The following is a 21789-nucleotide window of genomic DNA, read 5'->3' as shown; positions in this document are numbered from 1 at the left end:
CAAAGTCATGGGCGTCGTTAACTCGGAATCCAAGGAGGACGAATTTAAAATATCAGAATAGAAAATCTCCTTTTAGGTAGTAACAAAACATACAATTTATATTACGCCAGCCCATTGAATAATGCAGATATTTCAACTACACATATTGTTTGGCTGTCAGCTGACCCTTCAATTGGCGATTTTATACTTAAACTACACCAGAAAACACTAAACTCTCTTGAGACCTAAATAAAGAAAATCTTCTTCCGCCACTGTTTTGTCCCTTAGAGATCCTATCGGGAATATACAGGTATTAGTATCGCTAATGCATCTCGTGTTAACCCACAGAAGTGGACGCATCGACACTACCGACACAGGAGCCGATAAAGCAAAGTGTGACAGGACATACATTATCAATTACTCATATCTGTCCGATCTTTATTACACCACTAAACCGGTAAACACTGCTCCTCGTTTCGCCTCCGCGGGTTCAGCATCAATACGCCGCTAATAAAGTATTCACGATTAATTTCGCTGTGAAGTCTCAATAAATCGGACGAATCGACGGTGTGGGTTTTATCGCGCCAAAAATACGCGTCAGGAGGTCGTAAACCGATTATAATCAATGATTTCAAATGATATTCAGATATCACATCCTGATAATTGATGGTAAATATACAGGGTGCATGGAAATTTGAAGTCGAAATGATACCATTCAAGTTCCTGATCCCCAACGTGAATCGCCAGATATTGTTCGAGATGCTCGTCCTTGGCTTAACCACACTAATCAAGACTATCAACTAGATATGTAGCAAGTACAAAGAGACAACACGCAAATATTTTTTCTTTTGTATTTTGTTACACTGAAATCGAATCTGTAGTCTATTAGCTGTATCCCCCCACAGATTTTGCAAAAAAAAAACGAAAAAAATAGCTGAAAATGGCAAAAAATAGTATTAATGAGAATGAGAAAACTCTTATGGGATAGCAGGGATAGGAAAAATCACTACGTTCAGAAAAAGTAGCCAACAAGAAAGGAGTTTCATACAGGGTCGAGGAACATCATACATAGACCATTGATTGAGCCTTCAAAAATTCTACTACCACCACTTCATATCAAGCTTGGTCTCATGAAGCAGTTTGTCAAAGCTCTGATCAAAGACGATGACTGTTTTCAATATTTAGGAGAGAAGTTTCCAGAGATGTGAAATGATTCGAAATTGCAAGGTGTTTTTGATGGTCCTCAAATTCATAATTTTTTTCGAAATTTCATTACAAAGATGAATGACACTGAAAAAGCAGCATGGCAAAGTTTCAACTTGACTACTTTCCTCAAAACCTTGGAGACTACAGTGAAGAAAGAACAAGGAGAAAGATTCCATGAAGATGTAAGTGAAATGGAGGATCGATGCCAAGGAAGATGGGATATCAACATGATGGCAGATTTCTGTTGGACACGAAAGAGAGAAACGAATCAGAATAGAAGAGAAAGAGAAACCCGCTGAATAGGTCATTCGAAGAGAAAAGAGTTCGCTACAAGAGAAGAAAAATGTAAGAGTAACATCAAAGAAAGTCTGACTCAAGTCAGTCAAATTTATTTGGAAGTAATTCATATTCAAGATTTTTTGGAATTCACGATTTCCAATTTTTTTTCGCAATATTTTGCGGCTTAGAAAATATTTGGTTAATGAGGCTCAACAGACTCTAGATTCAAATTCGCCTCGATAAATTTTATGAGAATAACACTTGATCCAATCTAGAAAAACCTCTTTCTAAATTTTCTTACTCGTTAATATGATTTTTTGCTCATTTTTTGCTTTTTTGCAAAATCTGTGGTACTACAAGTTGTATACAGGTAATAGACTTCTGACTCGAATTCAGCGCATTAAAATATATAAGAGACACACTTGATGAAGGTCAGAAAAACGTGATTTTTGGAGATTTTTCCCTATTTCTGGTAATTTTTCACTACTATTTTGCGATTTTTGCAAAATTTGGGGAAGATGTGGCTTAAAAGACTTCAAATTTGGATTCAGCACCTCAAAATACATTAGAAATCCACTCGATCGAGTTCCGAACAAATATTTTCGAATATTTTTGGGTTCACTATAGTGATTTTCGGCGATTTTTCACTATTTTTTGCCAATGACTCAATATTTTGGCCGTGTTTGAGCTAAACAGACTTCATATTTTCAGGACGTCAAAATACATAAAGCCTATGGGTTCAAATCAATAGTACAGACCACTTTCTTTTTCGTGTGCCGATGTTATTAGTTTGGCGCCCAAAGCAAATATTTTAAACAGATGCTGCCGCGCTAATTCGTGACATCATTTAGTGCGATCGCTATTCAAGAAGATGAGTGACAGGAATAGGACGGCCCAACAGTATGAGACTAGTAAGTGACAAAAGTCACTTTGCTTCGAGGTTTCCCATCGTGCGCGTTTTTTTTAGATGAGGTCCCATCTCGTCGACATGGGAATTGTAAACAGCAGACGGCCGAAAAGCAGGTTGTGTTTTCGGTCGCACTAAGTGACGTTACAATGCGTTCTTAATCGCGGGAAAGATTTAAAATTTTACATAATTTCGGACATGTAGATATAATTAATTTGTAGCATTAAAAAATATATTTTTATTAACCACTGTTATTTGTAGGCTAGAGTCTTATAAGGAATATCAGTTTTAAATGCTTCTATTTATAAATCTTCACAAATCTGAACGAAAATAATTTCAAAATATGAATTCTGTGTTATAAAAATGTAATGTATATTTATACATGTCTCGTCTACAAGTATTTCTATTTAAAAACACGTTAGAATCACGTACAATCAACAGGCTATAGGAAACGCTGTAATAAACTTTATCAACTCGTACGATCTCCGGGAACGTTCAGCGTCGCGGCGCCTAAACCTTCTCAGACCTCTGTTCTCCTGATCGCTTGGACGCTGCGCGCGTGAAAGTTGGGAAATTTTCAGGCCTGGTACAGTTTTCGCGCAACATCCGAGCCCCACTGAACCAGCGCGCTGAAACGGCTTCAGGAGCGGGCAAGCTGAAACGAAATGGCGTATGCGCCGTCTTGTCTGCCGGCTTCTGACAAGCGCCGCGGTGCTTACAAAAGGATCTATTAAATAATAATAATCACAATAATGATAATAAATATTGTCTGTAATTATAAAAATGAAGTAGAATTTGTTAAAAATTTGTTATTATATATTCATTAATAGGGAAGATTCATTGATAAATCTATTAAAAATAAAAGTTATGAAAACAACAGCATAATATTTTATACCTAAGTAATAAAAATTTTGTACTGAAAAAACTAAAAATAATTCATAATAGGTTTAATATAAGGACTATTTTATTATAAACTCGAACGAAAAATTAAATTCAGAATAAAAAACTCTATTTGACGATTTATCTGTTTCCAAGTTATCTGTAAGTTTAGACTAGCATATAAATTATCACTAGTTTGCAGTTTATTTCATAGTTTTTAACCGTAACGGTCCTAAATCTGTCGATATAACTCTGTTTAAGCCCAGGTAATGGAATAACACATAAATTTTAGGTAAAATAACTCCGTAAAATGAAAGCGCTCGACTATTTTATTGAATAATATTAAATGTGCTTCCACTTATAGGCAAACGGTTCACCCCTAAAGAAAATGCATGAACCGACTAAATTTTTAAAACAAAAACCTACAGCATGACACTTTTTTTATTTTATAAAATGTATTTTTCTGATACTTTACATTTTTTATATATTTTTCAACGTGGTCAATCAAACATAAACAAAAAAGTTGTAAGTAAAAGTTACTCGTCGAATGGCTTTGAAAACAGTTGTAAACTGTAAACTGTAAAATGGACCAAAATAAACACTTTTTGTTCTTTGTCAAAAATTCAAGAAATGCTTCGTTTCCGAGATATTTATAATTTAATGTGAAAAAAGTGACGAAATTGACAAACTTTCTGAATTTTTTTCTCAAAACCTACTGAACAGATTTTAATTCTAAAAAAGCATAATAATCGGCAGATTTTCTACTTTAAGATATATTTTTTTGGTATGGGTCAATCATCATTTTATTGAAGGTGTAAAGCGAGTAAAAAAAGTCTTTTAAAGAAAATTATGATAACACTTCAAATTTAAATTTTCTTTTTACAATATCTTGGATTAGATTATATTTACAATAAACATTATTATGATTTTTTTTAATCGATATATGTTAACAGTACAAATGTTCAAATGATCATTTTGTTTGGTTTTGTAGCCGGAGTAAGGTTTTTGCAAGTAATTAGTAAAATTTAAATTTTTGATTTTGGTTTTATAAATGGCTAAAATTGACTTGAAAGATACCAAAACTAAACTAAATAAGCTTTTTAAATCGTAAAATTAACCTAATAATAATAATTGACCTAGCGGTCTCGAAAAATAAAAAAGTTATTGGATAATTTATTGTATAGGATAATTATTTTATTTTTATTTTACAAAAATATTAAGAGCAATAAAAGTATATTAATTTCTTTTTTATTTAATTTTTAAATAATAAGTTTTTCGTTATTTTCGACAAGTTCTTATATTGAAATAAGCGTTTCATCATCAATTTCCGATGGAACATTCTGACATTCATCTGAGCACGCACAGACTACACAACATTCCAGGTTCGATGACAGACAGTTACAATTTTTCGTAGAACATTTTCTATTACACGAACAAACATATTTTTGAAGCATATCTAACGCAGTTTCCCCTTCGAAATAATTAAAATCCAAACAACCATTTTCGATTTTCCATCCATGTGTAAATGGATCTAGAGTTACAATTTCACTATTTGTCATTTTGATTTTCTTTAAAATACTGTTTTTTTACTCGCTTTAAACCTTCAATAAAATAATTGACCTAAACCCAAAAAATATATCTTAAAGTAGAAGATCTGCCGATTATTATGCTTTTTTAGAATTAAATTCTGTTCAGTAGTTTTTGAGAAAAAAAATCCGAAAATTTGTCGATTTCGTCACTTTTTTCACATTAAATTGTAAATATCTCAGAAACGAAACATTTTTCGAATTTTTGTCGAAGAACAAAAAGTGTTTATTTTGGTTCATTTTATAAAACTGTTAATTTTTTTATAACAATTGACTGACCACGCCGAAAAAATATAAAAAAATATGTAAATTATCAGAAAAATACACTTTATAAAATAAACAAAGTTTCATGCTGTAGGTTTTTGTTTTAAAAATTTAGTCGGTTACCTTCATTTAGAAGCATCTTTTTAGGGGTGAACCGCTCGCCTATTATTCTCTGGCAATTGCAGGCTGAACATCTTCAAGAATGAAATCAATTATCTAGTAATAAAATAATTACTTTGTACATTTGAAAGCTAGGTAAATAGATTTAAAAACTGTCACATTTGATTTTCAGTTATCCTAATTAAATGTTGTAAGAATGAAAATAAAAACCGTCGATGGAAAGATTTTAGTTTTACGTCATAATAGTGGGTCAAAGTGAAATAGAATAGAACAGAAAAAATGTCCCCATGTCCATCTTCAGCATGTAACGTTTATACATTTTGACAATTAAACGGATGTAACATTACTAACAGTTGTAAATAAAGTAAATAAATGCATTTTTTATTTAGCACTTTAACGCTAAGTGTCAAATGAATAAATAAAATGATTATTATAGCCACCATATTTTTATTTATCAGGCTACTTTGATTGAATATGAAATAATATATTTAAAATGCTTGTAACTCCTAAAAAAAAAACGAATCGGACCAATGGTCATATAAAAATAATCTATGAAACTAACCATCTATCAAAGTTGGTCATAGAGCTTGTAGAACACCCCGTATAGCAAATTTGTGTCATGCTTACACGTCTCCAGGCATTTAGATTTGAATCGCTTCAGCCGTTTTTTTTTATAAATTATGAAATCGAATCTTAGGAACATTTTTTATTAATTTGTGACTAAATAAATTAATAAAATTTGGCCAAATATTTTAGTTACACCTTGTATAATGTCTAGTAAAATCAGGAGCAAAATAAAATAAGACCTACACTAAAATAACAAATGACTGACAATGACTAATATAGGGGGTTGTTTTAAACAATTTAAAATATTTTTCCATAATTTGCTTTTCTCTTCAGTACGGTAATGATTCTTAATTAAATAAAAAAACAATACTAAAATATGTATTATTAAATCGTCTCTAAAAAAATGTAATTTATATTGGTAGTTTTCAAAAACTGATAGCTTTTAGAAGTTGATACATTTTTAAATATTTTATGAGTACAAAATCTTATATGTTAGTTCACGCGTCTTTCAATTTGCCGTATTTTTCACTTATGTGTACGGGACAATGACTAGCCGATACGGTGGGAAAAAATCCTAAACAAATTAAAAATCTGTCATATCTTGAAGAAACACCTCTTTGGACCACTTAGCTCACACTAACAAATAGCCAACCCGCGAGGAACATGACATTTTTATTATAAATAATTAATTGGTCAGCAGAGAGCGTCCGCAGTCCAGTTATATTATCACAGTCCGGACCGTAAAAAAAGCGGTATTTTAATTAAATTTGCTCGCAGTGTGAATTTATTAGGTCGAATTAAAAAACTGGTCCAAAATATTAAGTAGGTATATCGTCGGCGTTAGGAGACATTTAATTTCAAATTGTGATATCGGCCCGAGATCGAGATAGAAAACTTAATAGGCCCGCAGGTACGATACGGACTCGCTGGAAAGTCAGATTAAAAAAGTGTCAAAGTTAATAGCAGAAACGTCTCGACGTGAGATTAGTTCGCAGATAGTGTGAGAATTAATTATAAAATGGCACGAAGGAAGTTTGTTTGATTTTTTAATCGTCGGTGAATAGCTCGTGACATGTTGATGCGAAAAAAAAAGGTTTCTATGAGATAGAAAGCCGTCTGCGCATCGCGGACAGGTTATTAGGTATTGCCTTGTCATAGATTTGCTTCGAGCGTGTCTCGTTTTCGCTCAAAATTATCCTCTTTGTGCGAAATAAACCATTATTGTAATAATATACCTTTTTGTTGTTGTTAAAACTGGTCGAGTTCATGCACGTCCCTACTAAGCCCAATGTTTACAATTGGTCCAATTTACATGCACCAGTTTTTTTAATATTTTTTTAAGCTATATGATTTTATGATGATGTGATGCAGCAGTGGAACACCTATATGATCCAATCTAATTCTTGAGTCGCGTTTTACTACATTTTAGAATATAACTTTACCTAACATAGTCCTCTTAATGGTAAAGTCATGTTGACTTAAAATTACATTAATATGAAATTATATTCTGACTTAAAATTGATAGTTAAAAATTAAAATCAGTTTGCTAATCAATTAGAATAATTTAAACCCTTTAAGGCTTTAGAATTTTGGTGATTTTTCGTAATCGTATAGTTTGTTACTAATAATAGTATGTCAAATTTGAGAAACATATAATATATCTAAAAATATGATAAAATCTTAAATATATAAAAAAATAACTCCGTTATTATTGTATAGTATAGGAACTTGTATCGTTATATTTCTTAGTGGAATAATGAATGTCCAACACTTTGCCGGTGACTCATGGGGTACCTCAGGGATCCATATTGGGGCCTCTGCTGTTTTTCTTATATATTGCCGACTTTTATAAATATTTAAACACGTGCAGAGTGCATCATTACGCAGATCATTCACACGTTTATTACAGTTTTTCTGTAGGGGATGCAAACTCTTCAAATAATGTCATCAATAACGATTTAACATTATTATCTACTTAATATCTCAGCCGCTCACAGGTTACAATTGAATCCAAATAAGTCCAAGGTCTTAGTATTTGAACCCAAAAAGAAAAGATGCAGTGTAAAATCTCAGATCAATGTTAAATTGGGAAACACTGTGTTAGAAGTTCCTGATACTTGTAAAAATCTGGGGCTCTTGTTTGATAACGAGTTGAGATTCACTAAACATGTAAATACTATTTGTCGCTCATCTTATAATACGTTAAAGCAACTTTATCCTCATAGGAGTATAATGAGCTCCCTTCCTGATATTCACTTTTCTTTTTAGATGATGCTCAATTAATGTATAGACGTATAAGGATTCAATAAAGGCAATTTATTATTATTATTATGATTATTAATGCCTTAATTTTTGTCGACTAGTTTGAAATTCATTATTTTGCAGACTTCAAAAATAAATAAGTGTTTAATAACTAACCTAAAAACTGAAAATTGTAAATAAACACCACCTATCCCACCAAAAAAGCGTCATATTTATCTAACTCTCGTGTTCGAGGAGGTATATTAAAGATGTGCCTACAGTGAAGCGAAACATCATAGAAGGGTCGAGAAAATTATACGTTCTAGCTTGTGAGAATTATTTGCCATCTCCAACTTCGCTGCAAATCTCCATTCACGATTATTACGGGTAAAGGGTACGCGTGGTGTGCGTTATATAATGCATACTTATTACAACATACACCCCTTGCTGCGTTAGCAATCACGGGAGCCAAAGTTATGGAGCAGTTTGATGTGTACGATGTCGATACTTCCGCTGGAATTGCGTGCCGAGGGAATATATTCATACCAGTTTGTGCAATGCATAACAGAGAATTGTGGCGGACTGGTCTTCACAGGGATAAATAACGTTTGCGTTTAGGTTTAGTAATTGTTGTTGTATACTTTCCCTTATTTTGTTTATGTCTATGTGCAGAGATACGTTTTTAGTAAGTATCTGTAATATTACTTTAGTTATTACCAGTTCACCCACGCAAATGAGTGAGTCAATAACAATCTTGAAAATAATAAGAAAAACAATAACAAACATATATTGATTATGTAACGAAAGAACAATTAAATTTTAACAAAAGTAAAGATGTTTATAAATGCTCGAAAGGCATACCATTATTTTCAATACAGGAATTAAACCTTCGCTGCGTGATTAGCTTGGTAATTAAATATCTTTTCGTTAGCGTCGTGTTCCTCAATTCATTATCATTATTTATTTTTTGCTCAGTAATTTGCGAATAATTTCTATTTTCAATCATACTGTATTCATCAATTTTTTGTGCTGAATTCATTTACGTAAAAAAAACTATAGCATTGCATTTAAAATTTTTGGGAAAAATCCGTAAAACGGCGTTCTTTTGAAATAAAGCCATCTATAGGTTTTCATATTGAGGTATGATATTACGCATTCATCACGAGATAAAGCATGAAAATACCTTTCCAACGAGATATAACACTATGGGTTTTTGATGAGCCAGTCCTTAAAAAAATGTTTGTACTATTTAATATACCTGAATATGAAACATGTCTGAGAAAAATTCAACTCTGTTTTGGTATGCAGATTGCGCCCCCTAGCGACCGAGCTACGAACTTGAAAACTATTTCCAGCGATTTCTCTTGGTTGATTTATTAGTCAAAATTTTGTCCCCGAAGTTCTAGGGTCGATATTTTCGTTAATATCGTACCTCGCCGAACTTAGTGGGACACACTGTGTACAGGGTGATCCATTAACGGTACGGAGCAGCTGTATATAGGAAAGTAGACGTGTTATGATTCTAGGGTAAAAAATCTATTAACAAATATGGCCAAAAGAAATTGATTTAAAATATTTGTTTGTAACTTCACCGCTAGAGGGCGCAACTGCTATAGTGTTACAGAAAATTGTCGTTTTTTTCAAAATTTCGCTTACAAAACCTAAGTTCAAAATACACTTTTTAGATACACTGTTAAACCCTTCATAAGTTTTGTATGATTTTTTTTGTTATTACCATAGCGACGCCAATATAAAAGACACTATCTTCAAATTTTTAAATTGTCATAACTTCTAAATGCCCTAATCGATTTCAAGAAACGACGACTCATTTGAAAGAACTATTAATAAAATGTATTTTTATGATATGGGAATAAAAATATTATTAGACGAAGCTAATCAGAAAAACTTTGAAATTGTCTCCGTTTACTAAAAAAAATTAAATGCAACGACATTTATTTTTTCATGGCTTGATAGACCATTTATTAAGGAAAACAAATACTTAAACCGGAGGTAGATATCTTTTTTCGTTTTCGAGTTATTGCTAAAATAGCGAAATTGTGCTAAAACATCCTTCTTTATTTAGGTCTCTAAATAACATTGACATAGTCCAAACCAAAAATAATTTGTAAAACTATATCAAGCTTGTCTTTAAAAAAGTACTTGCTATATTTTCAAATTTTTTTGATAACTGCAATGTTTAATTTTTTTTATTAACTCCAAATATCCGCGTAGTTATAAAGATTTATTGTTCCCATAACGGGGTAGGCTAAGTCCTATGAAAATGGACAAATGAAAAATTATGTTAAACGATATGTGACAGCTCTTGCTTCGTGCAAAATTAGTGTGTACTCTAATTTCAGATTTTCAGATTTTTAAAATTTGTAACTAGAGTACACGCTTTAATTTGAAAACAAATTATAATCGTATAACAACATTTAAGTTTTTTCTTATTATTTTGACGTTTACAATCCATTCTTGGAGTTTGGTGCGGTTCTCCAGACTCACCCTGTATTCTTGATCTAAGGAACTATTCAGACTATACAGACAGACAGGCTATACTTGACATTGGCATTGTTGTATTAAGTATTAACTAAATGCCTTGAGTATAATATAATATATGTATAATTTTACTTGAAAATAGCAATAGTTACGAAAAATTTACAAGGATAATTTTTTGTCCAAAATTAAACGGAGAATCCAAAACATATTGTTTTTTAAATATAAAGAGTGATGTACTAATATTTTTATACTAAAGCAATAGGAACTTCTATTTCTCCTCCACTGGTAAAGTAAAAAAATTGAAAAATTCTTCAAAGATCACACGTACAGTGCCAAATCATTTATAAAAATCTTACCGGTAAAACTTCATCACTTACAGAAATATTCGAAAAAAAATTTTTTTTCGGGAAACTTCACCGTGGTGTATCTCAAAAAGTAAACATTTGTCGGGTATAGTTTATTTGGAAAATTAACATTATTTTTTGATGATGTATTGGTTCCTGAAGTTTGATAAAAAAAATGTAGACCACCCTGTATATAGCCATTGCTAAAATGTAATGCTTTCGACTTTTCATAGCAGTAAAAAAGTCTATTCAAATATCAGTGGAAATATTCATTTATTGAAATGAGAAACGACATTTTCAGTTTCATTTCACTTGTTCATTGACAATAGAAAATTGTTCAAAAGTATGCAAACAGTTCTACAAATATACAGGGTGTTTTTTAATTTGAATTTTCTTTTTTCGCTGCATTAGGTAAAATCACATAGATTATGTCCTAACGAATTGGATTCTATGATATTGACCCATTATGTGATCCATCCATCCTGTAGTTATTTAAATAGGTCAACATTTCACATTTAGAATTAGATAAAATTCCGTTCTGGAAATGCAATACCAAATCAATAAATTATTTCTGTTGTAAACATGAGCCATTTTTAAACAAAAAGCTGATCGTATTATATTATTTTCGACTCATGCCTTTTCCGTTGCCTTCAAGATTTAGAAAAAAATGTTTCCAAAAAATGTGCTTATTTTGTTGAGATTGAGATAAGGAAAACGTCTATTAGTTGCAGTTTCAAATAATTTATTGTAGTTTTGTCTCTTGATGACGTAAAAGCCGGCAATGTCTAGACCTCTAGGCAAATTGTCAAATGTCACAGAAAAAGATATTTTTTTACACAACGTTGTGGCTACTGCAATATCATTAGAAATTCAATTGAAAAAAATATATATCGACTAATCTATTCCTTAAATTGAACAAATTAATAAATTAATTCATATTGTTATTTCTGTTGTCCCGTCATCGTCAATACAAAATATTCATGTTTACAAATATTTCAAATTCATAAAATGACTAGGAAGTCGTAGAGCATTAAACCACAACTAAATCCAGGAAAAACCGACACGGTTCAATGCCCTTATTGAATTAGTACAAATGAAAGTGTGTTTTATTCATAGTTTTTCCAATAATAACAAGACAAATGCTTACCCAACCACCCACTGCGTAAAAAATTTCAGTAATTGGGACACATCGATATACCAATTAAGGTACATAATAAATAGTAATCTCATGTTTCTCGTTAATTAAGCCTACAAAACAACAAAGAGCTAGCTGATAAGGGATACGTTCGGACGTTAAAAAATCAGTTAATTACCGATATAAGTTTACGCAACCGCTGAATTATCAAACTGCTCGACATCTGTGTATTAATTAGCGAACTTTCCCAAAAGAAGTCGAAAATATTGTAGTCGCAGCTGAGGGATTTATTTATTTCACTTTGTGTCATTCACTAGCTGAATTAAATTAGAAAAAAATTCCAAGAATATTGCTTGTATAATTTCCAATACTGTTCCTCTGTAAAGTGAATTCTCTTAGTATTATATTGTTTTCCTATATAGAATAGAACACTTATCATCAATCGTGAATCGTAGTGAAAATACATTTACGAACAAATTATACGAACATACTATAATCTTCCACCAAGTAAAATTTCTTCAATTAAGTAAACGTTTTCTTGACGGAAGAGATTTTATTTAACTCGAGATAATCATTTTTTATGTATTCTAAGAAAGATACACTTACAGTACACGAATATCATTGTTATAGGATAGAAACTTTCCATTCAATTTTATATCCTTTCTATGAACGAAAAACGTCTGCCTCTGCGGTAAATTAACGGTAAAAGAACACACTCTGCGCCTATGGTCTTAATTTTTTTTTGCTCACACCGATTAAAGATGTAAATATGTGTGAAATTAAAAAATCTGTTTGATGTTATAGACCACAATTTGGTCAGTTTTTTAATTTGAAATTTAACAGTGAATCGGCAGCTGTTACAGTTTTCATCGTTAGTACAGCTGTGCACAAGAAAAGGTTTCCAACTTAATAATAAAACCCAGTTTTCATAACCAGTTTAGATGGTCGTAAAGATTTTGTTGTCCAAATAACCAAGCTTTCCAAGCTGTATATACATCGTGAATCGTTTTTAGTCTTCTTTTGTTCAATCTATATTTATGAATCATTAAATATATTTGTAACTTATGTAGAACGCATTTATTTATTTTTACAAAAAATTATTTCAGTGTACACAAACATTTTGATCGACCGAATAAGACTGCAGTTCATAATAATATTTTATAAGATTTATTAATTTACTCAGGTAAAAAATGTTGCGTCCCAGACAATATATATTATAAAAATTTTATATTTGCAAAGCATCTAATTTATTGGAAAAATCATATATTCATCGTTTGCATACAAAGTTACAAAGCTGTCAGGTGTCAAAGTGCTAACTTCATTCATGTACAATTTGAACAAAATGAGGCTAAAAGCTGATCCCTGCAGTACACCCATACTAAGTATGGAATATTCAGTATTAACTCTAGCCACGATTCCTCTTTGTTTGCTTAAAAGTCTAACATACTGTTTTCTTTTTTGATAAGAGAATATACGCAACTTAAGGACTTATTTTGTATTGCTTAATAGAGAAACTTTTGCAATAATGTGTCGTGATCAATGCAATCGAATGCTTTGAAGAAAATCGCTAGAAATATTCGACTATCTCAATACATTCAATAAACTTATCACACAAAACATGTCTGACAGTATTTACAGATCTATTAGTACGAAAACTATGTCGATTTTATGCTGTTTTCCTCATTAAAATTTAAAACAGGGATTACAAATGCATATTCAAAAACTTTTTGAAATGTCAGTGTCTTAGTTATAGTTGACTGTGCATCTTCTTTATATGTACAGGGTGGTCCATTTTCGATGGGAATTCAGGGTATTTCAGAAACTACTAAAGATATGATAAATCTGACACGACGTTCTCGAGATCGATTTTCATGGGAAACTCGACTATCAAATCAGAAATTTGCTATCTTCATTTGTTTCTGTGTTGCAGGGCGTTTCTTGTTATTGTCACAATTTTGAACATGTCTGTATCTCAGCTGTTAAATAAGTTAGAGTTAAAGTGAAAACTGCTCAAAATTAATTTATAGGCGTAGAATTGAATGTCAGTATTAAATTTGTGGTTCATCTTAAGATTTCGGAGTTATGACCCTAAGTTATATTTTTTTAAATGGAAATCGTAGCAGACCGTGGCCTAAAAAAATAGAAATTTTCTTTTGCCTTTTAGTAATATATCACATACTATAGTTATTTTTACAAACACAGGAGATACGGGGTGTTTCTTTATGGAGAATGGAATGTCATCGAGATCAAATAAATGTTTATTTTTTAATTTGGAATTTATAATGTTAGTAATGGTTATTTAATTACCGAAAGATCCAGAATGATTTGTGGCGCTGCTACTTACAAATATTTTGTGTGCCGCTCTCCTATTATTTTCACTCTTCGTAGTTGGCAACATTGACAGTGATTTACTTCGTTCAGTGGTGAGTTAAGTGCAGGGTCACATATCCATTTTAATATAAAAAATACAACACAAAAAGCAGAATATTGGCATTAATTAATTTGAGGGGTTTATTAATAATTAATAATTAATTTGTTAAGGTAATGTATTAAATGAAAATGATTTAGATATTATTATTATCAACCTCAAAACTAACATAAGAATCGACTTTTAACAATTATTTATCTATCTTGTTTTTTTTGTACGAACTTCAAAGTTAAAGCAAGAATTTTTAAATGGATTTACTTTCCTCATTTAGAAAGGCGAATAACAAATCAATTTAAAATTTCTTAAATTCTAATATAAAAAGAACATGTTATTAACTACTAAAAAATTTAAAATAATAATTGTTTTATTGGTTTAAAGTAAAAAAAAGTGAATATGTACTTTTAATTTGGGCCAAAATTCTGACCCTACCAGTAATAATAATTTTTGTAATTAATTTATTATAATTTCTAGCAACTATTTAAACATTGAAAGGAAGAATAAAAATATTTAATATATTTAATCACAATTTATAGTGATTGTTCAAAATGTCTGCGTTCGCAGTGTAGATTAATTAGCTAATTTATTTGTTATGGCATTTAGTTCATCCACTGTGTGTAAACGGTCTACATTATATGGAATTTCTTAATGTTCAAAGAGATAATAATCTAAGTTAGCTAGTTAAATCTGGAGATCTTGGGGGCCATAAGCTTCGACCAATAATGCGATCGCTATAAAATTCTCTTAGGATCTCCAGTGTTGTGTTAGCTGTGTGTGCTATTGCCCCATCTTATTGAATGTAACAATTATACAGTTCGTCATCATGTAGCTGATTTAAAAATGGCTGCAACATGTTTTGCCTATATCGCTCAGCAGTAATATTATCTTCAAAGAAAATAGGTCCAATTATTCTTCGCCGAGATATGGCTACCCAAACTCCTATTCTAACAGGCTATAAAATCGTCTCATACACACACTTGTGGATTCTCCGCAAACCACGTATGATAGTTTTGTGAATGTATGTATCCACTAAGATGAAACCATGCCTCGATGAGGCATGGTTTCATAAAAGGTAAAGGTAAAAAAGTTATATCAAAAAGATTGTTATCGTTTAAGTTGTTGCTAAACAAGTTACAATATTTCACACTTTTTTCATTATTTAGATAATGGTAATAATTGTTGCACCATGGAAACTGTATATGGATGTAAATCTAATTTTCTTATAGCTCTTAAAGGTTTAGTGGGGCTTGCTGTTAAACGCTCTCTAACATCCTCCAGTTTATCTTCAATTAAAACTGACTTTCTTCCAGATGATTTCCTTTTACAAACACTGCCAGTATTTCTGAATCGTGTCACCAAACGTCGAACATGCTGAACAAAAATGTTATAAACTGTGGCTTGATTTGGAAACTTTTCCTGGTATTGAAAAAATCATGAATGGATTGAATAATTCCGTCCATTTTCACCTTGTTGACCACTCCGAAAGTAGGTCTCTACATTAAATTTATCGTCTTCTAACAAAAATACCATTTTGTAACCTAAAACAGTTCGAGTAGTTTATATCGAAGAAATAATCAGAATCAGTATTTGCTTACCACAAAACTAACAGTTAACAGATGATTAGCGTTGACAAACACTGACTATTACTTAGAAGATTAACGATCAAACAAAAACTCAATCGGCGAACACAAATAAATACAACAGCAACCACACAAAGTAAACACGGCCGTCTCTGAATTGACAGATCGTATCTATTGGAAATCTAAGAAAACGGAAAGTACTTTTGATCAAATGGAAGTAAATTTTAATATCTTTGGTAATATTAACGTGTGACGTTAGCTTCAATCATTCTAGATCGCCCGGTAGTGATATTATTGGAATTAATTGAATCATTTTTATATATGACAATAATTAAACAGTTAGGCAGCACGTTTTAGAAATATTTATGAAATCATTGGAAATATCTGCAATTCATGAGACATTCACAATTGAAATATGAAAGTGATAGCATATTTCTTGCACTTGAGGTCAAAGTTTTGAGAATGCAATACATTTCACGCAAAAACCTGATGAATACTTGCAGAATCCGCCGATACCGTTGGCCAGTCTCGCCGATCCAAAGCTGAGGAAAACGTGAACCTTGAATCCGGATGTTACCTGAGAGCGAGCTGGTTTGCGTAATAATTTCGCAAGTCGCCTGTAATTACATATGATAATGCCGGCGCCAGTCTGTCATATCTCGTGCAGTGACAGGTGGTAAACCGCGGCCGCAATCCGCAATGTACCAGCGCCTACTAATGCAATCCATATAGGCCTCGATACGTTGCAGAACGAATTCCAAAATGTGCTGAAATTTATATGGCTATGCAAACCTAAAATGGAACGATTTTCATATAAAGTCCGTTGTATAATATGCATAGAATAATTTGATTATTCTCCCATATACAGGGTGTCCGCTATATAGGTGACGTATATTCAACATGCTTAGAATACCTCAAAATAAACATAGAACTCTTGTGCGATATAGATACTAATTGTATCAATTGCGAGATAGTAGCCTAATTTTTTTTTATTGTCGAAAGCTCATTTTAAAATACTACCCAGCTTGAATTACTCTCCATTTTTAAGAACACAAATCCAAAATCATTAATAAATTAATTACAATCACAATTAAATTAACGGAAATATATCCTCGGACCTCTCCCGCGCGTGCGTCTATTTGCCTGTGCCGACAGAATTGCCCGGAACCGAATAAACGCAACCCAATTGACGTCACACCCCAAATACCAATGAAAGTCTAGAATCTGATGCAGCAGAAGAATAACCTAAAACGGTACAATATCAACAAATATACGAAGAATTTATAAACGTCTCGTACTTCTCTTTTTGTTGACTGCTAAAAATGACGAGCCGGATTAAAGATGAAATAACTGCCTATTATTTTGGTATCCAACTGTACTTGCCAACTGACAACTGTTTTTTCTTGAAAACGGTTAAATTTAGGATTATGTTGTTATTTCGATCTGACACATGATATTGTGGACATCCTTTGTACACATGACTGTTACAATCGTAAATATAATAAAAAAAACCTGGGAATCTTATACTGGTATAAACGATAATAACAATGACGTTGACTTTTTATCCTAACTATTGTAAAAAACGAAGTTAAAAAGTACTTATCTTATAAGTATTTTTCTGCTAGTAACATTTGTTGTTGTCTATATTCTAGGTACATCCACTTCTGTTTAAAACGGGATAAAGTTATTTTTTAGTCTTTCAAATTTGCAATGTATTCTAAGACCACACGTATGCTATTTTGATCTACTATCTAGCTACGCCAATAAAACATTCAGATAGATCTTGTCCAGCAACATGGCATTTAAAACGAATGATGTCCGTTATAGACTGTGCCTACGTAAAACTGTACCTACCTCAGATGTATCGCGTTTCATCATCGGTATGTTATTCGGTGTAATACTACGCTAATATGTTCATATTTGATCAATCGGTAAGAACAAGTAAATGATACATTCTAGCTGAACCGGGTTCTTTACTACAAACATGAAAAAATTCATCGTATATTTACCACAACCTTTTAATATTGACACCGACAGCGAAATGTAAGTAATTCTTGCTTCCAATTGTATATGATGATGCACCAAAGTATTCCTAAAATGGCGACAGGTACAATTTGCACAAATAAAACATATATTTAAAGTAATAACTTTCTGCAGTTAGTAAATTAACATTTTGTAAATTTTGGTCACAATGTTATCTGGCCGGTTTGTCTCGTATGTCTGTCTGGTATGATCTGCGCTGTCTCCTGTCTCTGGTTCATGTTCATAGTTGATGGACTTAACTTCTAAAACAATTTTTTTTATTTNAAAATAAAGTTATATAGTCATTAACGTTATTGAAACTGACAGCTGCTATACAGCTCGTTGAGAAATGAGGTTAAGTTGGTCGCTATAAGCTACTCCCTACGTCCAATGTGTCAGAGCCAACTTCGAACACGTTTTTATTTGAACGCTCGTTAGATACTAATTGTATCAATTGCGAGATAGTAGCCTGAATTTTTTTTATTGTCGAAAACTCATTTTACAATACTACCCAGCTTGAATTACTCTCCATTTTTAAGAACACAAAATCATTAATAAATTAATTACAATCACAATTAAATTAATGGAAAGATATCCTCGGACTTCTCCCGCGCGTGCGTCTATTTGCCTGTGCCGACAGAATTGACCGGAAGCGAATAAACGCAACCCAATTGACGTCACACCCCAAATACCAATGAAAGTCTAGAATCTGCTGCAGCAGAAGAATAACCTAAAACGGTACAATATCAACAAATATACGAAGAAATACGAAAAATCCTGGGAATCTTATACTGGTATAAACGATAATAACAGTGACGTTGACTTTTTATTCTAACTATTGTAAAAAACAAAGTTAAAAAGTACTTATAAGTATTTTTCTGCTAGTAACATTTGTTGTTGTCTATATTCTAGGTATATCCACTTCTGTTTAAAACGGGATAAAGTTATTTTTAAGTCTTTCAAATTTGCAATGTATTCTAAGACCACACGTATGCTATTTTGATCTACTATCTAGCTACGCCAATAAAACATTCAGATAGATCTTGTCCAGCAACATGGCATTTAAAACGAATGATGTCCGTTATAGACTGTGCCTACGTAAAACTGTACCTACCTCAGATGTATCGCGTTTCATCATCGGTATGTTATTCGGTGTAATACTACGCTAATATGTTCATATTTGATCAATCGGTAAGAACAAGTAAATGATACATTCTAGCTGAACTGGGTTCTTTACTACAAACATGAAAAAATTCATCGTATATTTACCACAACCTTTTAATATTGACACCGACAGCGAAATGTAAGTAATTCTTGCTTCCAATTGTATATGATGATGCACCAAAGTATTCCTAAAATGGCGACAGGTACAATTTGCACAAATAAAACATATATTTAAAGTAATAACTTTCTGCAGTTAGTAAATTAACATTTTGTAAATTTTGGTCACAATGTTATCTGGCCGGTTTGTTTCGTATGTCTGTCTGGTATGATCTGCGCTGTCTCCTGTCTCTGGTTCATGTTCATAGTTGATGGACTTAACTTCTAAAACAATTTTTTTTATTTCTTTAGGATTCAAACATATAAATAGAGAAGAAAATATATGTGATCTTCCAATCAGTTTTTACGGAAAATGATTATAGTAATATGTTACACATTGTGTAGTTGATTAACTAATATAGATTGATGTTCAATGGATTAGGAACTTGTGGACAAAAAATAAACATTTGATAAATAACTTCATTTAATTATATGAATCCATATCATTATGTTTTATAAGGAATTAAGGAGCTCCTTTCTCATTTGAATTTTTGAGTTCTTAAAAACAAAAATCTTACAAAATCTTCACATTCAATGTTGTGGAAACTTTGCGCTAAGGAGTTTTCTAAATGGGTGAAAAATCGCCACGAAATTTTTTATCTATTTTATTTTAGATAAAACTTGAAAAAAAATTGGGATAGCATTTTTTGATTTTTCTAAACTAAATTCCATAATCTGTCTTTTTTTTCAAAATATTGTAATAATTAATTACACATTGTCAATTTTCCCTTACCCTTACCCGGCTTTTTTTTGGGACACCCTTTATTTGAAACAAATGAAAATGATACATAGTTTCAGGGTACCACATTGAGGGGGCTATATCTGAGTATGCGTTAATTTTTATATACAGCTAAATTGTCCTAAATTATCTTAATTTGACCCCAGGAATATAGGATGGCTCGCTGGTACGTATACTTCAAGGACACCCTGTACATAGATCCTCTGTGGTAATTCGCCTTATACAGGGTGTTACAAATTAGTAGGTCAAGCAGTTAACCACATATTCTTTGGACTAAAATAATTGGACTTTTCTTATGCCACTTTTCATTTCGGAACCCCATTTTCAAAATACAGGATGTCAAAATTAAAATTTAAAAAATGATTTTTATTGATAAATCCGGTGATTGTAGCGATATTTATTTAAAATTTGGCACAATCATATTTTAATCTTGAGTCGGCACACTTTTTGTGTAATATTTGTTTAAAATATCAAAGCGCGAACGGAGGATAGTGGGTTGCAGTACCCATGGACCCCCTATTTTTTTGAGTACACCTATGCTTTCCGAATATTTTTTTTTGTTGGATAAAGTGGCGTTTTATTCTATTTTTTTCTCTCTCGTAAGATTTTGATTTGGGGCCTCGTTTACGAGATATTGTACCTTTTTTGGATACGCGATATCACTTTAGTCGACGTTAGAATTTTTTACCAATTTATAACACCCTGTATATTGCAACGTGTCAACAATTCGACCGATGCACTTGGAGGATCACACGCCCCGATTTAAATATTCGAAAGTACATCATTCATTCCTTATCAGTCTGGAATTAATTCGTGCAGTGGGATGATTAATCTCTTCGATTTGTAACATAATCTCGAACTGATGGACCGACTACGGCCGCATATTATTAATTTGGAGCACACTTTAACGGCCCCTTAACTCCCATTTATCGGCGTTGATATGCATCGGGCTTATTAAAAAACAATGAAAGCCAATGAAATCGCCGCCGCAACATCGGTCCCGGATTATTTTCGCAAATGATAGCTAATTGGGCTCAGTTTATCTCAATAATTCGTCTAGACCGCGCAGCGAATCCCTCGTTTGAACGGACGATAAATTAACAAAATATGACGGGCGAAGATAGCCATCGGATGTGACGTACGACATACTGTTGCACGTTCCTCTGTCTTTGTTGTTAGTGTCAGTTCCAAGGTATAAAATTGATATACATCTATGAATTTGTACAGAGAAGTGTTTTCCAAATTTAACTACGTATATTTCAAAGAGAAAATATTTTTTCCATTTTATTCGAAATGTGAGTAATTTTCAAGTTAACATTTTTCAATATACATATTTACCACACAGCTAAATAAATCGAAAATAATTCTAAAAGTGTTAGCATCCGAATGGTTTCGATTAACTTTTGTTTTGTTCAACTGTGCGGTAAATTTATTTTAGTTTAAAAAAGATAATAACTAGCAAATGACTTGGTTTTAGAATAAAATGTAGAGATATTTTTTTATTGAAATAATATTCCAAATCAAATGGACTGATTGTCACGAAATTCTGAGGTTCTCAGCGACGGCGACGGTGTCTGCCAGTACCTCCATCACTTGTTGAAATGATTCTATGCAAATTCAATGCATTTTTGTCTTTATTTAGTTGAGGCATCAGCCAAAGTTTCACTAATCATTAATCTACAGCAAATATCTTCAGA

The 21789-nt window shown here is 32.0% G+C and overlaps 1 protein-coding gene across 1 annotated transcript in view; it reads left to right on the top strand.

The window, feature by feature from the left end:
* Positions 1-1259: 1259 nt before the first annotated feature.
* The window catches only part of LOC108909193 (ras-related and estrogen-regulated growth inhibitor-like), a 45525-nt gene continuing 24995 nt past the window's right edge, over positions 1260-21789 (top strand). The window contains exon 1 of the mRNA XM_018713438.1: positions 1260-1367. Coding sequence (XP_018568954.1) covers positions 1260-1367 — 108 coding nt within the window. The remainder of the gene's footprint in view (positions 1368-21789) is intronic.

The sequence above is a fragment of the Anoplophora glabripennis genome, unplaced genomic scaffold, assembly GCF_000390285.2.
Source record: "Anoplophora glabripennis isolate ALB-LARVAE unplaced genomic scaffold, Agla_2.0 scaffold305, whole genome shotgun sequence".
Classification (NCBI taxonomy): Eukaryota; Metazoa; Arthropoda; class Insecta; order Coleoptera; family Cerambycidae; genus Anoplophora; species Anoplophora glabripennis.
Note: the sequence above shows the minus strand (reverse complement) of the source record. Positions and strands in the feature narration are given on the sequence as shown.